General features: G+C 54.3%; 1 protein-coding gene across 2 annotated transcripts in view; it reads left to right on the top strand.

Moving 5' to 3' along the window:
• CARM1 (coactivator associated arginine methyltransferase 1) overlaps positions 1-20,656 on the top strand; it is a 51,848-nt gene that overhangs the window by 24,099 nt on the left and 7,093 nt on the right. For both annotated transcript variants that reach the window (XM_034946465.3, XM_034946466.3), the window contains exons 2-6: positions 9,260-9,385; positions 12,338-12,444; positions 13,404-13,508; positions 16,548-16,658; positions 18,252-18,429. In XM_034946465.3, the coding sequence (XP_034802356.1) occupies positions 9,260-9,385; positions 12,338-12,444; positions 13,404-13,508; positions 16,548-16,658; positions 18,252-18,429 (627 nt within the window). The remainder of the gene's footprint in view (positions 1-9,259; positions 9,386-12,337; positions 12,445-13,403; positions 13,509-16,547; positions 16,659-18,251; positions 18,430-20,656) is intronic.

Here is a 20,656-nt window from a genome sequence, read left to right on the forward strand (position 1 = left end):
GGGCATTCTGGTCAGTACCCATGAGTGCCCCTTGTGTGCTAGGTACTGGGTGGGTCATGCCCAGAGCCCTGGATCTGCGCTTTGTGGGGCTGTCAGGTAGGCGTTAAATAAGGAGCTGCCAGGCAGTGAGGGCTTGTCCGGGAAATGCTGGAGGACCTCTAGGAGGAGGTGACAAGGAAGCAGGGGAAGAGGGGAGGGTGATCTCTAAGGAGCATCAGAGGCCAGAGAGAACCTCTGCCCATGATCTTGACCGGGAGAGAGTGTTGAAGGCCAGCGAGGTTTGGCTGGAGTGACCCAGGGGGCAGCAGTGAGACTGCGGACATTGGCAGGGGGCTGGTTCCAGAAGGTGCTGGGGAACCGTGGGGCGGTGTGAAGCAGGCGGGTTGTGTTAGACACTGTGCGGCTTGAAGGGTGGACTGGGAGGTGACTGAGGCATGGTATGTTGCCCGGCACCATCTGCTCAGTGAGACCCTTGAGAGACGTCTCCCCGTTCTTCCAAGACCCTCCTGCATGCTGGGACCCAGGGCTGCCGTGGAGCTGCTTGCTGCCCCACCCACCATTCTCTAGTGTATTTTCTTCAAGTCTGGGGCTAGGGAATCCTTATACCTTAGAGTCCCCCAGATTCTGCTGCCCTGGGGGGCCAATAAGGAGGGGATGTGCAGCATGCTGACTCTAAGGCAGGTGGGGAACAGCAGCCGGTCCCCCAAGAGCTGCCCTCTTCCCCATCCCCATTACCTCCTCCTTGGCCAGCCATAGCCCTTGGCTCTTCCCTATCCTGTGTGACGGTGGGTCTCTCCCCACCCTGCGCAAGATCCCTCCCAGTGCTGCCCAGAGCCGAGCCACCAGTCCACTGGGGCCTCCACAGCGCCCCTACCCACATCAACCCACGTTTCTTGGAGGTCTGTCCCAGCAGCCTCCCAGGGCTCACCACACTGTCTGGGCCACCCCTGTATCCCTGCCTTCCTGCACTCTTCCCCTTACTGGCATATCTGTCCCCAGTCTCCTTCCCAGGCTGGGTCAGGTGCCACCTCCAGGCACCTACAGAGTCCACCACTTGGGGATCTCTGTCAGTCTGCCACTCGGCTGTCCTCACCGCCTCTAGGATGGGGAGTGTGTCTCCATTGCCGAGTGCCTGGTGAGCAGATAGGGAAGTGGGTGGCGAGGATGCTGAGGGTCCAGCCTCTGCTCTGCACCTGTAATCCTTCCGGGTTTTGCAAATGAAGCTTTATGGGCACACAGCCATGCTCATTTGTTTACATATTGTCTGCTGCAAGGCAGAATAGAATCATTGTAGCAGAGATCAGATTCCCCAGCAGAGATCAGATTCCCCAGGAAGCACACAATATTTACTGTCTGGTCCTTTACACAGAAAGTCAGCCAAGGCCTGCTCTAGGAAGCGCAGAGACATTGGGTGGTGCATTGGTGAGGAATAGGGATGCTGGTGCCAGTCACCTCGGCCACTCTTGCTGTGTGACCTTGAGCAAGACACTTAACCTCTCTGAGCAAATAAGGGCATAGTGAGAGTAGATACTCCCAGAAGTGATGAGAAGAGGAAACAGGAGGTCGACATAAGGCACCGGAACAGAGCCTGGCCGTTAGAGTGTTGTCACTCTTATGTCATGTGACATCCCAGCCTCTGCAGGGTGTGGGCAGGCCTGGCTCATGGCAGCTGGGGGTTTGTGACCTGGATTCACATGGTGGAGGGCTGCTTCCTGGGAAGCAAGAAAGGCTGCCTCAAAGATGGGGCAATTTTTCTACCCCCTTCCCTGCAGTTCCAGCCCCTCCTCCCTTGGCCCCAGAGCTTCATCAGGGCCGACTGCAGTGTGGCAGGCCAGCGAGTAGCCCCAGGCTGGGTCCAGGGGTGGCCAAAGCGTAACACTCAGTCCGGGTTTGTGTTCTTTACGTTCCCCGTTGGAGACTCCACCTGGAGATCCCAGTCCCTTTCCTTTTACTGCAGGGTAAAGAAATGCTAGCTCTGGGCCGGGCACGGTGGCTCACACCGGTGAGCTCAGCACTTTAGGAGGTCGAGGTGGGTGAATCACCTGAGATCAGGAGTTTGAGATCATCCTGGTCAACGAGGTGAAACCCTGTCTCTAGGCTAGGTGCGGTGGCTCACTCCTGTAATCCCAGCACTTTGGGAGGCCGAGGCAGGCGGATCACGAGGTCAGGAGATCGAGACCATCCTGGCTAACACGGTGAAACCCCGTCTCTACTAAAAATACAAAAAAAATTAGCCGGGCGAGGTGGCAGGCGCCTGTAGTCCCAGCTACTCGGGAGGCTGAGGCAGGAGAATGGTGTGAACCCCAGGGAGTGGAGCCTGCAGTGAGCCAAGATTGCGCCACTGCACTCCAGCCTGGGAGATAGCGAGACTCCGTCTCAAAAAAAAGAAAAAAAAAAAAAGAAACCCTGTCTCTAATAAAAATACAAAAATTAGCCAGGTGTGGTGGTGCATGCCTGTAATCCCAGCTACTCGGGAGGCTGAGACAGGAGAATTGCTGGAACCCGGGAGATGGAGGTTACGGTGAGCTGAGATTGTGCCACTGCACTCCAGTCTAGGCGACAGAGTGAGACTTAGTCTCAAAAAAAAAAAGATACCCCAGCTGTGGCCTGGCCTCAATTGGCCTGAACTCACCACGGCCTCCTGGCTCTAGAGTCTGCTTTTTGGTCACCCTTGCCTGCTAGCCCTGCAGCCTGTCCCCCACCTCTCCAGGCCATGTGCACACAGTCCCCAACATGCGCCGGCTGATGCCACAACAGTGGTGCTTTTTGGATTTGTCTCTAGAGGCCAACACAGAGGGCCTTTCTGAATCCTGGGGTCCTGCCCCCTTCTGCGGCTCCCATACTTCTCCTCCCCAGCTGAATGGCCGCTTTGGGAGGTGGTTGCTGGCCTTGAGAGGATGCCACAGTGAGTTTCCTGTGGGCAGGGCTGCATCTGTGGCGAGCACTGAATCGCCACTGCTGGATCCAGACGCCTGTGCGTCCCGGGCCCCAAGGCTCCCTTCTACCCTCCTCCTGGGGTGCTGTTCGCAAGCCAGGAGACAGGCTGTGCATTCCCTGCCTACTCAGAGGTGACCCTGGGCCAGGTGTGCGATGGCCCACTGGACCCATAGTAGCAGAGGGAGGGGAGAGGAAGGGAGAAAGTGGGAACAGCATGTGCAGAGGCCTGGGGCCTGGCCCATGTAGGGACTAGAGGGTTGAGTGTGTCCATGGGGAGGGGCCAAGACGGGGAGAGCCATGAGGAATGATGGGCACAGAGCTCAGAGGCTCGGGAGTCTCCTGAACAAAGAGAGGAACATGGCTTAGCTTGTTTTTTTTTTTTTTTGGTTTGTCAGTATTTCCCAGGTGTCTTCTGTGTGCCAGGGACTAACTTGGGGATAAAGCTGTGACTTTGAGAAGCTGCCGGCTCCACGGGCTTTAGCAGCTGCTGCTGTGATGAAGCGATCCACTTGCCCTCAGCCCCGGCATCTTTGGCCCAAGCCCAGCCCTAGCCCTGGCTGGGCACAGCCAGGCTTCACTTGGCCACAGGTCCTGTAGTTGCCTGCCTGGCGCCAGGTCAGAGAGGGGCGCCTCAGGCAACATCGGGTTGCCAGGCTGCTTGGTAAACAGGCCTCCCTGGGCCCACTTGCTGTCGCCCAGGTGTGGCCAACAGATCGACAGTATCTCCTGCCCCAGGACAGGTATGAGTGTGGGCACCATGCCAAGGTTGGATGTCCCTTCCTGGGACCCACCTACAGCTGGGAGCACTCTATCTTGGGCCTCTGTGGGTGTAGTGAGGCTGTGAGTCTGGGGCAGTGGCCTGCTGACACCCTCCTGGCAGGGCTCAGGAGGTTCCTCCATGCCCTGCCCTCTCAGGAGGGCAGCACCTGGCTCCTGGGGTGGGAGAGAGTCTGGCAGGACTGGCTGGGTGTGGCCGGGGAGCTGCCCTTCAGGTCTCATATCTGTAGGCCCTCATACCTGGACTCGTCAGTTAGGAACAGTTTTCTTTTTCTTTTTCTTTTTTTTTTTTTTTTGAGACGGAGTCTCACTCTGTCGTCCAGGCTGGAGTGCAGTGGTGCCATCTCGGCTCACTGCAACCTCCACCTCCCGGGTTCAAGCGATTCTCCTGCCTCAGCCTCCTGAGTAGCTGGGATTACAGGCATCCGCCATCATGCCTTGCTAATTTTTGTATTTTTAGTAAAGACGGGGTTTTGCCATGTTGGACAGGTGTGTCTCAAACTCCTGGGTTCAAGTGATCCACCCACCTCCCAAAGTGCTAGAATTACAGGCGTGAGACACCACGCCTGGCCCATTTTTCATTTTCTATTGAAACAAAATTCACACCTGTAATCCCAGCACTTTGGAGGCCAAGGTGAGAGGATCACTTGAGCCCCAGGAGTTCCAGACTAGCCTGGGCAACATAGTGAGACCCTCATTTCTACAAAAAAAATAAACAAAATTAGCCAGGGGTGGTGGCATGTGCGTGAGGTTCCAGCTACCCGGGAGGCTGAGGTGGGAGGATGGCTTGAGCCTGGGAGGTCAAGAGCTGTTGTTTCATAATATGAAATTAGCCCTTTTACAATGTTGCATAACAATCACCTCTATCTACTCCCAAAATATGTTTGTCACCCCAAAAGGAGACCCCACATCCATTAAGCAGTTGCTCCCCATTCCTGCCTTCTCCCAGCTCTCAGCCACCAGCAGTGTGCCTTCTGTGACTATTTCATATAAATAGAATCATTTGTGTCTGGCTTCTTTCGGCATGATGTTTCTGCTATTCATTCATGTTGCAGCATGGCTCAGTGCTTCCTTTATTTTTATGGCTGAATAATGTTTCATTTTATAGATAAGCCATATTTGTTTATCTGTTTGTCAGTTTATGGACATTTGGGTTGTATTTCTATCTTGTGTCTGTCGTGAATAAGTACTGCTGTGAATGCTTGCATACGAGTGTCTGTTGGTTTTTTTTGCTTTGTTTTGTTTTTATTTTTTATTTTTTTTTGAGATGAGTCTGGCTCTGTCGCCCAGGCTGGGGTGCAGTGGCGTGATCTCGGCTTACCGCAAGCTCCGCCTCCCAGGTTCCCGCCATTCTCCTGCCTCAGCCTCCCGAGTAGCTGGGACTACAGGCACCCGCCACCACACCCGGCTAATTTTTTGTATTTTTAGTAGAGACAGGGTTTCACCGTGTTAGCCAGGATGGTCTCGATCTCCTGACCTTGTGATGCACCCGCCTCGGCCTCCCAAAGTGCTGGGATTACAGGTGTGCGCCACTGCACCCGGACTTTTTTTTTTTTTTTTCTGAAGCGGAGTCTCACTCTGTTGCCCAAGCTAAAGTGCAGTGGCGCTATCTCAGCTCACTGCAACCTCCACCTCCCTGATTCAAGCAATTCTCCCTGTCTCAGCTTCCTGAGTAGCTGGGACTACAGGCACCCGCCATCATGTCTGGCTAATTTTTGTGTTTTTAGTAGAGACGGCGTTTTGCCATGTTGACCAGGCTGGTCTTGAACTCCTGACCTCAGGTGATCTGCCTGCCTCGGCCTCCCAAAGTGCTGGGATTACAGGCATGAGCCACTGTGCTTGGCCAGCTTTTTGTTTGTTTGTTTGCTTTTGTTTTTGTTTTTTTAAAGAGGTGGAGTTTTGCTATGTTGCCCAGGCTGGAGTGCAGTGGCTGTTCACAGGCAGTCATAGCTAACTGCAACCTTGAGCTCCTGGGCTCAAGCAATCCTTCCACCTCAGCCTCCCGAGTAGCTGGGATCTCAGGCATGCACCACCATGCCCGGCTAATTTTGTTTATTTTTTTGTAGCGATAGAGATGGGGTCTTACTATGTTGCCCAGGCTGACCTTGAACTCCTGGCCTCAAGTTATCCTCCCATCTTGGCCTCCCAAAGTGCTGGGATTACAGGCATAAGCCTGTGCCTGGCCCTGGCTATCTCTTTGTTGTTGAGTTAAAAAAGTTCTTGGCCGAGCCCAGTGGCTCATGCCTGTAATCCCAGCACTTTGAGATGCCGAGGCGGACAGATCACATGAGGCTAGGACTTCAAGACCAGCCTGGCCAACATGACAAAACCCCATCTCTACCAAAAATACAGAAATTACTGGGTGCGATGATGCATGTCTGTAATCCCAGCTACTCAGGAGGCTGAGGCATAAGAATCGCTTGAACGCAGCTACTCAGGAGGCAGAGGTTGCAGTGAGCCAAGATAGTGCTGCTGCACTCCAGCCTGGGCAACAGATCAAGAATCTGTCTCAAGAAAATATATAGGCAGGGCACAGTGGCTCACCTCTGTAATCCCAGCACTTTGGGACGCCGAGGCAGACAGAGCACTTGAGCTCAGGAGCTCAAGACCAGCGTGACCAACATGGTGAAACTCCATCTCTACGAAAACTATAAAAATAAGCTGGACGTGGTGGTGCACACGTGTAGTCCCCCAGCTACTCGGGAGGCTGAGGCAGGAGAATCCCTAGAATCTGGGAGGCAGAGGTCACAGCAAGCCAAAATTGAGCCACTGCATTCCAGGCTGGGTGATGGAGTGAGACTCCATCTCAAAAAATAAATATAATAAAAATAGATACAAAATAATTGTTGTTTCTTTTTTTTTTTTTTTTTTTTTGAGACGGAGTCTTACTCTGTTGCCCAGGCTGGAGTACAGTGGTGTGATCTTGGCTCACTGCAAGCTCCTTCTCCTGGGTTCACACCATTCTCCTGCCTCAGCCTCCTGAGTAGCTGGGACTATAGGCACTTGCCACTATGCCCAGCTAATTTTGTTTTGTTTTGTTTTGTTTTGTTTTGTTGTATTTTTAGTAGACACAGGGTTTCACTATGTTAGCCAGGATGGTCTTGATCTCCTGACCTCGTGATCCACCCATCTTGCCCTCCCAAAGTGCTGGGATTACAGGCGTGAGCCACTGTGCCCAGACTTTTTTTTTTTTTTTTTTTTTTTTGAGACATGCTCTTATTCTTGTCACCCAGGCTAGAGTGCAGCATTGCCATCTCTGCTCACTGCAGTGTCAACTTCCTGGGCTCAGGTGATTCTCCCACCTCAGCCTCCCAAGTAATTGGGACTACAGGTGCATGCCACTACACCTGACTAATATTTTTATATTTTTAGTAGAGACGGGATTTCACCATGTTGCCCAGGCTGGTCTCAAACTCCTGGGTTCTAGTAATCTGCCTGACTCCCAAAGTACTGGGATTACAGGTGTCAGCCACCGTGCCTGACCCTAAAATAGTTTTTTATATATTCTGGACACTAAATACTTAACAATAGATGATTTGCAAATAGTTCTCCTAAGAGTTTTCTTGTTTTAGCTCTTATATTTAGGTCATTGCTCCATTTGAGTTCTGTTTTGTTTGTATATGGTGTGAGGTAGGGGTTTAACTTCATTCTTTTCTCTGTGGTTATCCAGTTTTCTCAACAGTGTTTGTTGAAGACACTATTCTTTCCCCATTGAATGTTCTTGGCATCCTTATCAAAAATCAATTGAGGATAAGTATAAGGGTTTATTTCTGGACTCTGATTCTGTTCCATTGATCTGTGTCTCCTTTCTTTTGCCAGTACCACTACACTGTTTTCATTACTGTACCTTCATAGTAAAATTTGAAATTGAGACATGGGAATCCTCCCATTCTTTTTCATTCTTTTTCAAGACTGTTTTGGCTATTCAGGGTGATTGAGAACACTTTGCCATATTTGCACTCATGTTGTTGTTGTTGTGATGGGCTATTCAAAAGCAAGCTACTGACGTCATGGGAATTTGCCATAAATACTTCCGCATATGTTTTCTAAGAAAATATGCATTTCTCTACAAAACCACAATACCATTGTCACATCCAAATAACTTAAAATTATGGAATATGTAGTCCACACTCACATTTCCCTAGTTGTCTTTTTTTTTTTTTTTTTTTTTTTAATAGGATCTCACTTCTGTTGCCTAGACTAGAGTGCAGTGGCACCATCATAGCTCACTACAGCCTCAACCTCCTGGGCTCAAGCGATCCTCCCACCTCAGCCTCCCAAGTAGCTAGGACCACAGGTGTGAGCCACTCTGTCCAGCTCCCCAGTTGTCCTTTATTTATTTTTTTGAGACAAGGTCTTGCTCTGTCACCCAGGCTGGAATGCAGTGGCACAGTCATGACTCACTGTAGCCTCAGCCTCCTGAGTCCCTAAGACAACAGGCGCATGCCACCATGCCTGCCTAATTTTTAAATTTTTTTGTAGAGATGGGGTCTTGCTATGCTGCCCAGGCTGATCTCCAGCTCCTGGGTTCAAGTGATCCTCCTGCCTTGGCCTCCCAAAGTGCTGGGATTAGAGGTGTGGGCCCAGCCTCCCCAGTTGTCCTGTATAACTTTTAAAAACATTTTTCATTTGGCTCCAGCCCAGGGTCCCACTTTGCATTGCATTGGGCACTCCCCTCTTTCTTGTCTCCCGCACTCTGGAATAGCTCCCACCGTTTTGGTCTTTCCTGACATTGGCCTGTTCAAGGAGACCAGGCTGGTTGTCCTGTAGCCTGCCCCACAACTTGTCCTTTTCTGTTGTCCCTTGAAGATGGGACTAGGGCAAACATTTTTGCCAAGAATACTACAGATGATGCACCTGTCCCACTGCAGTATGGCAGGCAGGGGCACAGTGCCTGATTGGGCTGGCCCGTTCCTGGCATCGCTAAGTTTCACCATTTGGCTGCAGTGGAGTGGCTGCAGGTTTGTGGAATGAATGACTGGTAACAGCTATCATGATGGGTACAGGGAGACAGTGTCCTAATTCACTAGACCACTGCCCCGCCATTAGCCCCCATCCGATGGTGAGAACCCCAGTTCCAGAGAGGCTGAGGGACATGCCTGTGTCACAGTGAACAAATGGCATGGATGGGGCGTGAACCCAGCGGTCTGACTCCACTGGCCACATGCAGTCACTGCACTGCGCCCATCCAAGAACAGAAGGGCTCAGCCGAGCAGGGCAGAGGCAGCTCCAGCTCTGAGTTCCTGTGGGCCAGCACCATGCCTTGTGGCCCTGTCTGCCCACCTCAGCCTTCACCGTGCCCGTCTCAGCCCTGATCATCCTGAGGACACAGGCTGTGTTCCTGCTGTCTGATCAGTCGCTCCCTTGTCTTCCATGTGGGCTTGGCAGTCAGGGCACCCGGCAATGCTGCCAGGGTGGTTTTGTGGCACTCTGGAAGAATCTGGGGGCACCAAGGGGAGGCAGCAGGAGGGCGACAGGGACCCAGGCTCAAAAGAAGGCAGCTGACAGGGCTGCACTGCTCACGCCAGCCTGTCTTCTCTCGTAGATGAAGATGTGTGTGTCTTTAAGTGCTCAGTGTCCCGAGAGACAGAGTGCAGCCGTGTGGGCAAGCAGTCCTTCATCATCACCCTGGGCTGCAACAGCGTCCTCATCCAGTTCGCCACACCCAACGGTACGTGGCCCTCCTTCCATTCCGGTGACACCAGCCCAAAGCGCCCAGAGCCCTGGTGGGCAGGGGCGTAGAGCCTGGCTGAGGGGTGGCCCGTGCATCCTTAAGAAGCCTCCGCTGCCCTCAAAACCACATTCCCACATGCAGGTATGCCCAGAATACACTCTGGCCTGGGCAGACCCTGGATCCCAGACCCTCCCTCACCGGCTCCTCCGGGTCTTTTGGGGCTTGGCTTCTATGTCCCCACCTCCAAGAGGCCCATCCTGACCACCTGGGACCAGTCTTTCTGGCAGTGGCCAGCCCTGGGCCAGCTGTGACTGGAGTTTAGGGGATGGAGTGAGGCGAGGTCCTAGAGGCAGGAAGAGTTTGCTCAGGGCGCAGAGAAGCCACCAGAAGGGCTTAACCAACCCACCTTGGGGGCACAGGTGGACACAAGATTCCTGACTAGGGGTGGGAGAACCCCAGGTGGATGCAGCCAGGGTAGCAGAGAGGTGTCCAGGAATGCCCAGGGCTGGAGATGGTCTGAAGGTCCCACCGCAGGCTTGGTTACCAGAGACCTGAAGTGAGTCCAGTGGTTGACACAGGTGCTGGTGCGAGGACAGCTGGAGGTGGAGAGGCTGCCTGCCCATGAGCCACTGCCGGCCTCCCCCTTGTCTCAAGGTGGCTGTGCAGTGACCCAGATGTACCTTGGGCAGCCTGAGCCCTTGGGGCCAGCTGTGTGAAGCTGCCATGCCTGGCTAATTTTTTGTAGAGATGGGTTTTCACTGTGTTGCCCAGGCTGGTCTTGAACTCCTGGCCTCAAGTGAGCCACCCGCCTCAGCCTCCCAAAGTGCTGGGATTACAGATGTGAGCCACCGCGCCCGGCCCCCTTTTTTTTTTTTTTTTTGAGAAAGAGTGTCACTCTGTTGCCCAGGCTGGAGTTCAGTGGTGCTATCTTGGCTCACTGCAACCTCCAGCTCCCGGGTTCAGGCGATTCTTATGCCTCAGCCTCCCGCGTAGCTGGGACTACATGTGTGTGCCACCGTGCCTGGCTAATTTTTGTGTTTTTAATATAGTAGACATGGAGTTTTTCATATTGCCCAGGCTGGTCTCAAACTCCTGGCCTCAAGTGCTCCACCCGCCTCAGCCTCCCAACGTGCTGGGATTACAGGCATGAGCCACTGCACCCGGCTGTTCCCACTCTTAAGACTATTTGTATTTTAATATTTTTTATTTCAGTTCTGTCAGTTTTTAAAAGTTGTGCTAAAATCTACATAACAAAATGTGATCATTTTAACCCTTTTGAAGTGTGTAGGTTGGTAGCAAGCAGCACATTAACATTGTTGTGCAACTGTCACTACCGCCCATCTCCAGAACTTGCTCATCCCCAACTGTGTCTTTTCATTGTTTTTGAGACGGAGTCTCGCTCTGTCACCCAGGCTGGAGTGCTGGAGTGCAGTGGCGCGATCTCGGCTCACTGCAACCTCCGTCTCCCAGGTTCAAGCGATTCTCCTGCCTCAGCGCCCTGAGTAGCCGGGATTACAGGCACGTGCCACTGTACCCAGATAATTTTTTGTATTTTTAGTAGAGACGGGGGTTTCACCATGTTGGCCAGGCTGGTCTTGAACTCCTGACCTCAGGTAATCCGCCTGCCTCCGCCTCCCAAAGTGCTAGGATTACATGCGTGAGCAACCATGCCTGACCGTGTCTTTTAATTTTTAAAGAGATTGTCTTTTAAATATTGTTTTGTTTTTTACTTGATATAATTTAGTGGCTATTATTCTATGTTAATAAATATAGCATTATTTTATTTTATTTTATTTTATTTTATTTTATTTTATTTTATTTTATTTTATTTTGAGACAGAGTCTCACTCTGTTGCCCAGGCTGGAGTGCAGTCACACAATCTTGGCTCACTGCAACCTCCACCTCCCGGGTTCAAGTGATTCTCCCACCTCAGCCTCCTGAGTAGCTGGGATTACAGGTGCCCGCCACCACCCCTGGCTAATTTCTGTATTTTTAATAGAGACAGGGTTTCACCATGTTGGCCAGGCTGGTCTCGAACTCCTGACCTCAAGTGATCCACTCGCCTCAGCCTCCCAAAGTGCTAGGATTATAGGCATAAGCCACCGTGCCCGGCTTATTATTTCTTGTAGAGACAGGGTCTTGCTATGTTGCCCAGGCTGGCCTCTTAAACTCCTGGGCTCAAGCAGTCCACCCGCCTCAGCCTCCCAATGTTCTGGGATTACAGTTGAGAACCACTGTCCCTAGCCAAATAGATAGAGCCTGCTTTAAAGGGCCACATACCATTGCATCTCTGGGAAGGGTGGTGATTGGTGATTCTCTGCCATGCTTTTCTTAATTTTTTATTTCTTGTTTTTGTTTTTGTTTTTTAACGAGGCAGGGTCTTGTTATGTTGCCCAGGCTGGTCTGAAACTCCTGACAACTGATCTGCCCACCTCAGCCTCCCACCTCAGCCTCCCAAAGTGCTGGGATTACAGGCATGAGCCACTGCACCTGGCCTCTACTGTGCTTTTCTGTGCCCCTGGCGTTTGTCCAGTCTCCTCTTACTGGACATTGCAGTGTCTGCTGTCCCCACACAGATGCTGCCCTGAGCTTCTGGGTGGACTTGGGCTTATTTGCCAGAGCTTTGACTCCTGGGCCAGTGGGCGTGTGCTTGAGAGAGCTTCACCAAGCTGCCCTTTGGTAAGGAATCCCCAGGCCCACTCCCACCAGACAGCAGCCCCACATGCAGGCTACCTGCCCTCTTCTCATGTCAGTCACCACGGTGCAGGCATGGCTGCCCTTCATCTTTTCTTTGAACTTTGAAAATTGTTTTTCGGGGAAGAGAAATCACCAGCCCTGTATGTTCAAGGGAGAAACGTCAGGACATACGGCCATCCAGAACCTTCCCTCCCAGATGGCCACATGCTGGGTTGCTGACCGCCCCCAGGTGACTTGGCTTCCCTGTTCCAGATTTCTGTTCCTTCTACAACATCCTGAAAACCTGCCGGGGCCACACCCTGGAGCGGTCCGTGTTCAGCGAGCGGACGGAGGAGTCTTCTGCCGTGCAGTACTTCCAGGTGGGTTGCACTCCCCCTCAGCCAGGCCGCCTCCCCCCGGCAGCCCCCCTGCCACCCACCCGCAGGAGGCCACACAGCACAGGGAAGGCCCACCCAAGTTCCCGTCCTGGCTCTGTCCCTTACTGGCCATGTAGCCTTGGGCAGGTTTCCTCCGCTGGCTGGGCCTCAGTTTCCTCATCTGTGAAGCGGAGATGCAGGTGCCTGCCTGAGAGGGTTGCTGGAAGGATCTGAGCACAGGTGGAGCTCAGGGCCACAGGCGTTGTGAATAACGGTAGAGCAGTTACAATGCCCTGAGCGCTCCCTGCATGCCAGGCCCTGGTCTAAGCGCTGTCACATGCATAGAAGCACTTGGACCCTCCCAACAACGCTAGGAGGTAAGTGCTATTATTGTCCCCATTTTACAGATGAGAAAACTGAGGCTCAGAGAGGTTAAGTGACTTGCTCCAAGTCACACAGCTATTATGCAACAGAGCCAAGATGGGAAGCCAGGTCTGCCTGATGCCAAAGCCTGTGCCCCTGCCCAGGTGCCACGCTGCCTCCCGATCGCCCGTTGTCTTACAGAGAGACACCACACCTCACCTGCCTGGCGCTCTGAGTTCTAGGGCTCTGTTCGATCCACTTCTCTTCTTCTTTGGGGCCCTCAAGATGAGGCAGGTGGCCCCCGATGCCAGAACCCTGGCTGTGGCAAATCTTGAGTTCTCCTGGGCGGCTTCCAGGTCCAGGCGGCATCCAGCTGTTGCCATCGGCTGCAGTGATAGTGGCGGTGTCCTCCTGGGGGCTGCCCTCCGGCTTCCTGCTCCCTCTGCTGGAGCTGCTAGTGGGGCCCAGGCAGAGGGTGCACGACCTCCCGAGGGAGGTTTGTGCCCTAGATGGCCCCTTGCTCTATCACAGGGCTGGCCAGGGCCTTGGCTGCCTCGTGCCACCATGTGCCCCGTGCCATTGGTGTGTCTCTGTTCCAGTTTTATGGCTACCTGTCCCAGCAGCAGAACATGATGCAGGACTACGTGCGGACAGGCACCTACCAGCGCGCCATCCTGCAAAACCACACCGACTTCAAGGACAAGGTGAGTGGCCTGCGCATGTGCCCACCTCTCTGCTTCTGTCTCGGTTTTTTTTTTTCTTTGCTCATTGATTTTATCTTTAATTTTCTCAGATTAGAAATGCATTTATCTCAGCTACTGCAGAGGCTGAGGCAGGAGGATCGCTTCAGTCCATGAGTTTGAGGCTGCAGTAAGCTATGATTCTGCCACTGCACTCCAGCCTGGGCGACAGAGCGAGACTCTTGTCTCTTAAAAAAAAAACAAATAAACAAGGCCAGGCGCGGTGGCTCACGCCTGTTATCCCAGCACTTTGGGATGCCCAGGCGGGTGGGTCACAAGGTCAGGAGATCGAGACCATCCTGGCTAACACGATGAAACCCCGTCTCTACTAAAAAATACAAAAAAATTAGTTGGGCGTGGTGGTGGGCGCCTGTAGTCCCAGCTACTCAGGAGGCTGAGGCAGGTGAATGGCATGAACCCGGGAGGCAGAGCTTGCAGTGAGCTGAGATCGCGCCACTGCACTGCAGCCTGGGCAACAGAGCGAGACTCCATCTCAAAAAACAAACAAACAAACAAACAAAAAAAAACAAAAAGCAAGAAAAATGCATTTGATATATAAACTCAACACAGCATGTACATTATAGGCTTGAGAGGCCTCTATCAGTTCCCTCCAAGATAGCCGCTACCCCTCAGTATGAGGTCTCTTCTTCAAGATTTTTCCCCATACAGACATCAGCGTATATTTTACAATTATTTTATTGAGCTGGGCAGAGTAGCTCACACCTGTCTGTAATCCCAGCACTTTGAGAGGCCAAGGCAGGGGGATCATTTGAGCCCAGGAAGTTGAAACTGCGGTGAGCTGTGATTGGGGTACTGCTCTCCAGGCTGAGCCAAAGTGCGAGACCCTGCCTCAAAAACAAAATAAATAAGCTTTTTGATATCACCAAATAATGTGCACTCATGATTAAAGAGAGAGAGAACAGAGCAGAACGTCTGTATTCAAAAGTAGAAATCGGCCAGGCACAGTGGCTCACACCTGTAATCCCAGCACTTTGGGAGGCTGAGGCAGGTGGATCACTTGAGGTTAGCAGTTCGAGACCACCCTGGCCAACATGGCAAAAGCCCATTTCTACTAAAATAAAATACAAAAATTAGCTGGGCGTGGTGGCAGGCACCTGTAGTCCCAGCTACTCAGGAGGCTGAGGCAGGAGAATCACTTGAACCTGGGAGGCGGAGGTTGCAGTGAGCCGAGATTGTGCCACTGCACTCCAGCCTGGGCAAGAGAGGAAGACTCCGTCTTAAAAAAAAAAAAGTAGAAATGTATAATGTATTCCCTTCTCATCCCATTTGCCAGAGTTTTTGGTGTCTACCTTTTTTATTTTTTTATTTTTACTTTTTTTTTTATGAGATGGAGTCTTGCTTTGTTACCAGGCTGGAGTGCAGTGGCACAATCTCGGCTCACTGCAACCTCGCCTCCCGGGTTCAAGCGATTCTCCTGCCTCAGCCTCCTGAGTAGCTGGGACTACAGGCACACACCACCAAGCCCAGCGGGTTTTTGTATTTTTGGTAGAGACAGGGTTTCACCATGTTGGCCAGGATGGTCTAGATCTCTTGACCTCATGATCCACCCACCTCAGCCTCCCAAAGTGCTTGGATTACAGGCATGAGCCACTGCACCCGGCTTACTCAGAATTTTTGTTTTCTCTTTCTGTTTTTGGGGGGTTTTTTGAGACAGATTCTCACTCTGTCACCCAGGCTGGAATGCAGTGGCACAATCTCAGCTCACTGCAGCCTCTGCCTCCTGGGTTCAAGCGATTTTTGGGCCTCAGCCAGCCAAGTAGCTGGGATTACAGTCATGTGCCACCATGCCCGGCTAATTTTTGTATTTTTAGTAGAGATGGGGTTCTGCCATGTTGCCCAGGCTGGTCTCAAACTTCTGGCCTCAAGCAGTTCATCCGCCTCAGCCTCCCAAAGTGCTGAGATTACAGGTGTGAGCCGCCGCACCTGGCCTGTTTTCTCTTTTGAATCAAATGGGAGCCTGTTTTTTTCCTCCAAGTATTTTGGGGATCTCTCCACGTGGATCTGCATGGATCTGCCTCATCCAGCGCCTGGATCATGCCCCCCTAGCATCGCTTACCATCCCAGAGGATGGTAGACCCTGGGCCCTGGGGAGGAGTTGTCTTGACACAAGAGTGTCTGCCCTGGCAGGGCCATCCCGAGCCTCCTCCTGGCCGCTGAGGTCTGGGAAGGACGTCCTCCGTTGGTGAAGTCCCTTCCTGCTCCCCAAGGATGGAGATCCATTTCCTGGTTCATCTGGAGCTCTGATCAGTACCCTGAGGCCTTCCCACCTGACCCCAGCTTCCCCTGCAGGCACTCCCCGTGCCCAGAGCATTTGTCCTTCAAAAGCTCATGCCTGTCACCACCAGGAATGTCTGTCCTTGGTCTGCTCGTGTGGAAGCAATCCCACAAATCCAGAACAGGTGGTGTGTTCTCCCAGACCCTGGCCTGGACTCTGCCATAAGTGACCACCACGGGCCAGTAGCCCTGCGGGGAGCCCAGCCGGCCCCAGGGCTTGGGCGGCTCACCTGCCCCAGCCAAGACGGGCTGCTTCTCCAGGCATGAGTCAGCATGGAGCTGGGAGACACTGCCACCAACAACTCGGGCCCCTTTCCTCCATGCTAGAACTGCGGAGGCCCTGGAAAAATGCTTTTCAACTGCCAGTGAGCTTCCAGGGGAGGCCCGTGCCACTCACCCCAGACGATCCGGAGGCCTGCAGGCCACAGGGTTGGGGCCGAGCGGGAGCTTCCCCAGGGCTTCTCCTCCCGGAGGCCTGCCGGCCACAGGGTTGGGGCCGAGCGGGAGCTTCCCCAGGGCTTCTCCTCCCGGAGGACTGGCCCATGGCTCATCTTGAGTTCTCGCTTCATTTTGACCAAGAGCCCATAAAGGGCAAACATTGAGAGTGAAGACAGACGCCTCATGATGTGCACATCCCTTATGATCACTGTCACCTCCCCATCACCGTCACCTCCTGTGTCTCGCTCTCACCTCCCACTCCTCCCTCAGATCGTTCTTGATGTTGGCTGTGGCTCTGGGATCCTGTCGTTTTTTGCCGCCCAAGCTGGAGCACGGAAAATCTACGCGGTGGAGGCCAGCACCATGGCCCAGCATGCTGAGGTCAGTGGCCCGCTGGTGCCCACCCAGCCTCGTCCTCGCCCATGAGTGCCATGCCGGCCCCAGCCTAGAGAAGCTTGGGAACCCCCAGGGGCCTGGGGACATTACTTCTGTGCTTTGGTCTCTTTATTGTCCCCAAGACAGTCATTTCGGGGAGGGGCTTCAGGGCCTGAGATGATTTTCTCTCATGGCCGGTAGTCAGGGCCACATGTCATTTCCCTGTTTTCTTTTTTTTTTTTTTTTTGCACTGAAACCTTCATTCACAAAGTTCAAAACATAAAAGCTAAAAAAGAGCAGACAGCGTGCTCTCCTTCCCCACCCCGGCTCCCACCCCCAGCCCCATCATGAGAGAGGAGCTACGGCCACAAAGTCTGAGCAGAGCTATTCCGTGAGCGTCCTCTCGCACCAGTGGAGGCTGCACCCTCCATTCCCTGCTCTGCCTCTCCCATGGATCTGGGGTCGCCGGGGTCGTGGAGGGGCCATCTTTGTTCTGTCTTGCCGCCGCAGAGCACCCCTGTGCCCAGCCGTGCCGCTGTTGCTTTAGCTGCATTGTGTCCGCAGCGACACTCAGACTCCTTCCAGGTCTTCACGTGGCCGACGCTGCTGTCCTGAGCCCCTCTCCCACATGCGGTTGTGTCTGTAGGACACACCCTAGCCCTGGAATCACTGGGTTGGGGGTGCATCCAGCTTTAGCTTTGGTGGCTGTTGTGATGTCTGCTCGTCCCCCTCTTTGCAGCCACCAGCAGTTGTCGACGCAGGGTGGGGGACCTAGGAGGCCGCAGCAGGGGACGGCCCTGAGGCAGGGCCGGGGTCACAGTGAACTCTCTTTTTTTTGGTGGGGGGGTCTCACTCTGTTGTTCAGGCTTGAGTGCAGTGGTGCGATCCTGGCTCATTGCAACCTCCACCTCCCGGGTTCAAGTGATTCTCCTGTCTCAGGCTCCTGAATAGCTGGGATCCACCACTGCAACTGGCTAATTTTTGTATTTTTAGGCCAGGCATGGTGGCTCACACCTGTAATCCCAGCACTTTGGGAGGCTTAGGTGGGCGGATCACCTGAGGTCAAGAGTTCGAGACCAGCCTGACCAACGTGGCAAAACCCCATTAGCCAGGCGTGGTGGTGGGTGCCTGTAGTCCCAGCTACTCGGGAGGCTGAGGTGGGAGAATCGCTAGAACCCGGGAGGCAGAGGTTGCAGTGAGCCGAGATGGCGCCACTACCACCTCCAGCCTGGGCAACAGAGTGAGAATCTGTCTCAAAGAAAAGAAAAAAAAAAAAAGTTTTTTTTTTTTTGGTATTTTTAGTAGAGACAGGGTTTCTCCATGTTGGTCAGGCTAGTCTCCCAACTTATGAGGTCAAGCAGTCCGCCTGCCTCGGCCTCCCAAAGTGCTGGGATTACAGGCATGAGGCACCGTGCCCGGCCCACAGTGAGCTCTTAACAGGCTATGGCCAATCGCAGCCATGGTTGGGGCGCCAGCGAAGCAGGCAGAGGGGCACCCGATGCCCATGTGTGGATGGAGGCTGTCCCTTGAGAGCAGGTCTAGGGAGGGCCCCATGGCAGGAAGACGCAGGGAAGCCCACATGGCCCTGCCCACCTGCAGGTCTTGGTGAAGAGTAACAACCTGACGGACCGCATCGTGGTCATCCCGGGCAAGGTGGAGGAGGTGTCACTCCCCGAGCAGGTGGACATCATCATCTCGGAGCCCATGGGCTACATGCTCTTCAACGAGCGCATGCTGGAGAGCTACCTCCACGCCAAGAAGTACCTGAAGCCCAGCGGTGAGCACTGGGGGGTACACAGGCCGGGCCCCTCAGTGGAGCCCCTGGCTGCCGCTGAGCCAGGCCATCAGTGCTTCAGCTCCCTGCTTGCTGTCAGTGGCCCGGGGTGTAGGGAAGCCTGGGCTTTTCCCCCGCTCCCACCCCAACCCCACTCCAGCCAGCTGTGGCTTTTGGAGCCCTGGGCCCCAAACACGGCCAGACACCCAGCTGCCCACTCGCCCAGACAGGGTACAGAGCATCTCCTGGCACCTCTGCCGTCCCATGTCCTGCTCCTGCGGGACAGCCTCTGGCTGGGAGTGGGGATTGGGACAGGTTCTGTGGTCAGCAGTTCCCCAACAAGCCCTGCTCTCCTCACAGTCCAGGAGGTGGGGTGGGCGAGCATGTGTGCAAATGCAGGGGTGTGGGTGCGAGTGTACGTGTGTGAGGAGGTGAGGTAGCTGTCTGGCAAGCCCATCTGTCACTTCCCATCCGTGCCTCTGGGTATGGCCTCTGGTCACTGGGTGACTGTTTCTTTTTTTGAGACAGAGTTTCACTCTTGTTGCCAAGGCTGGAGTGCAGTGGTGCGATCTCGGCTCACTGCAACCTGCACCTCCCCAGTTCAAGCAATTTTTGTGCTTCAGCCTCCTGAGTAGCTGGGATTACAGGTGTGCACCACCACGCCCAGCTAAGTTTTGTATTTTTAGTAGAGACGGGGTTTCACCGTGTTGGTCAGGTTGGTCACGAACTCCTGACCTCAGGTGATCTACCCGCCACAGCCTCCCAAAGTGTTGGGATTATAGGCATGAGCCACTGTGCCTGGCCTGGGTGACTGTTTCTATTTGCCCATCTGTCTTGGGGTCTGTGCAGCCCTGACGCCTGAGGCATGTGCCTGTGGCTCTTCTCATGCTAGGTACATGAGCGTCTGAGCATTTCTGTACAGGCAAGCAGCTGTGTGTGCGTGTGGCGGGGGACAGGTCCCCAGCCAGGGTAGCAGCCATGGGATGGAGCGTGGGCAGCAGCAGGCTGGTGGGGCTTGTGCAGGCAGGGGCAGGGGGGAAGCTTCCACTCTCGTCTCTGGCCTGCCCGGGATCCAGGCCCTAGGGTCCTGGCTGGCTGTGCTCCTGGAGGTGGGAGGTGGCGTCCCACAGCTGTGTCTCATGTCTTGGGTGTGAGTATGGGAGGCAAGGCTGCTCCAGGGGCTGTGGGCCCCACTCTCCTCCCCTTCTGCCCTGATGGTGGGGATTTGGGTGGGGACAGCCCCAGCAGAGAGGGCCCCTCCTGATGGGACATGAAGGCAGATGGCAGTCAGGCTCTGTGGGCAGCTGCATGTGCCCCCCACGGCCCAGCAGCCAGCTTGCAGGGAGGGGGGAGGCCAGGCCTGTGCAAGGAGGACTCCTGTCCAGCTCAGGAAGCTCTTCCAGGGGTTAAAGGCAGCCCTCCCCTCTCCCAGTCACATGTCTCCTGGTCAGCAGGAGCCAGAGGTTCCTTCCAGGCTGGGTCACTTCCCATGGTGCCCCCAGGTCCCCCAGGGCAGAAGCCGCAGCATGTGCATCTCCCTCCCCGTTCCAGCAGCTGCAGCCCTGCAGCTCTTGCCTCGGGTACAGCCTGGTGGCGTAAGGAGGAGGCAGAGTCCCACTGATACCTCAGGATCTCCTCCCCCAGCTTGCAAGGCTGGGGGGCCCACATCTGGAGGCCAGGTGCTCCTTGGGGCAGGCGGGGCTGCGGGGCCCTGATCCTCCCTGCCACTGGCCCTGACTCATGCGTCTACCCTTGAGTCACAGAGGGAGGCCCTGCCCTTCCCTCAGTCTGTGTGCTCAGACCAGGCAGGCCAAGTGGCCCATCCTGCCGGCTGGGTGCCCGTGCCAGAACCTAGGCAGTCCCTGTGGTGTGGATTTGGCTTCCCCCACCTGGCTCTTGGCCTCAACTGAGGTCCCCAGCGGCGTTGGGGTAGCCCGGGGCCCACCACCCTCCCTCTGTCCAGAGCAACTTTGCTATGCTTTCCCGGCTGCACACATGCACAGACGGCAGGGCCTGAGAGGCAGCGCCTGGCCACATCCCGGGCACTGCCTGCTTCCCCGTGAGTCTTTGGCAGGTCCCTCACACCTGCCAGGTCTAGTAATAGGACATAAAGATGAGCCACCAGCCTCCCAATCTCAGGTGGAATTCGTGAGCTGGTGGAGGTCAGGTACCCGTGGTAGTGATGAAACACTGATCAGAATAGGCGCTCGGTGCCACTGTCACAGGAGTG

The sequence above is a fragment of the Pan paniscus genome, chromosome 20, assembly GCF_029289425.2.
Source record: "Pan paniscus chromosome 20, NHGRI_mPanPan1-v2.0_pri, whole genome shotgun sequence".
Taxonomy (NCBI): Eukaryota; Metazoa; Chordata; class Mammalia; order Primates; family Hominidae; genus Pan; species Pan paniscus.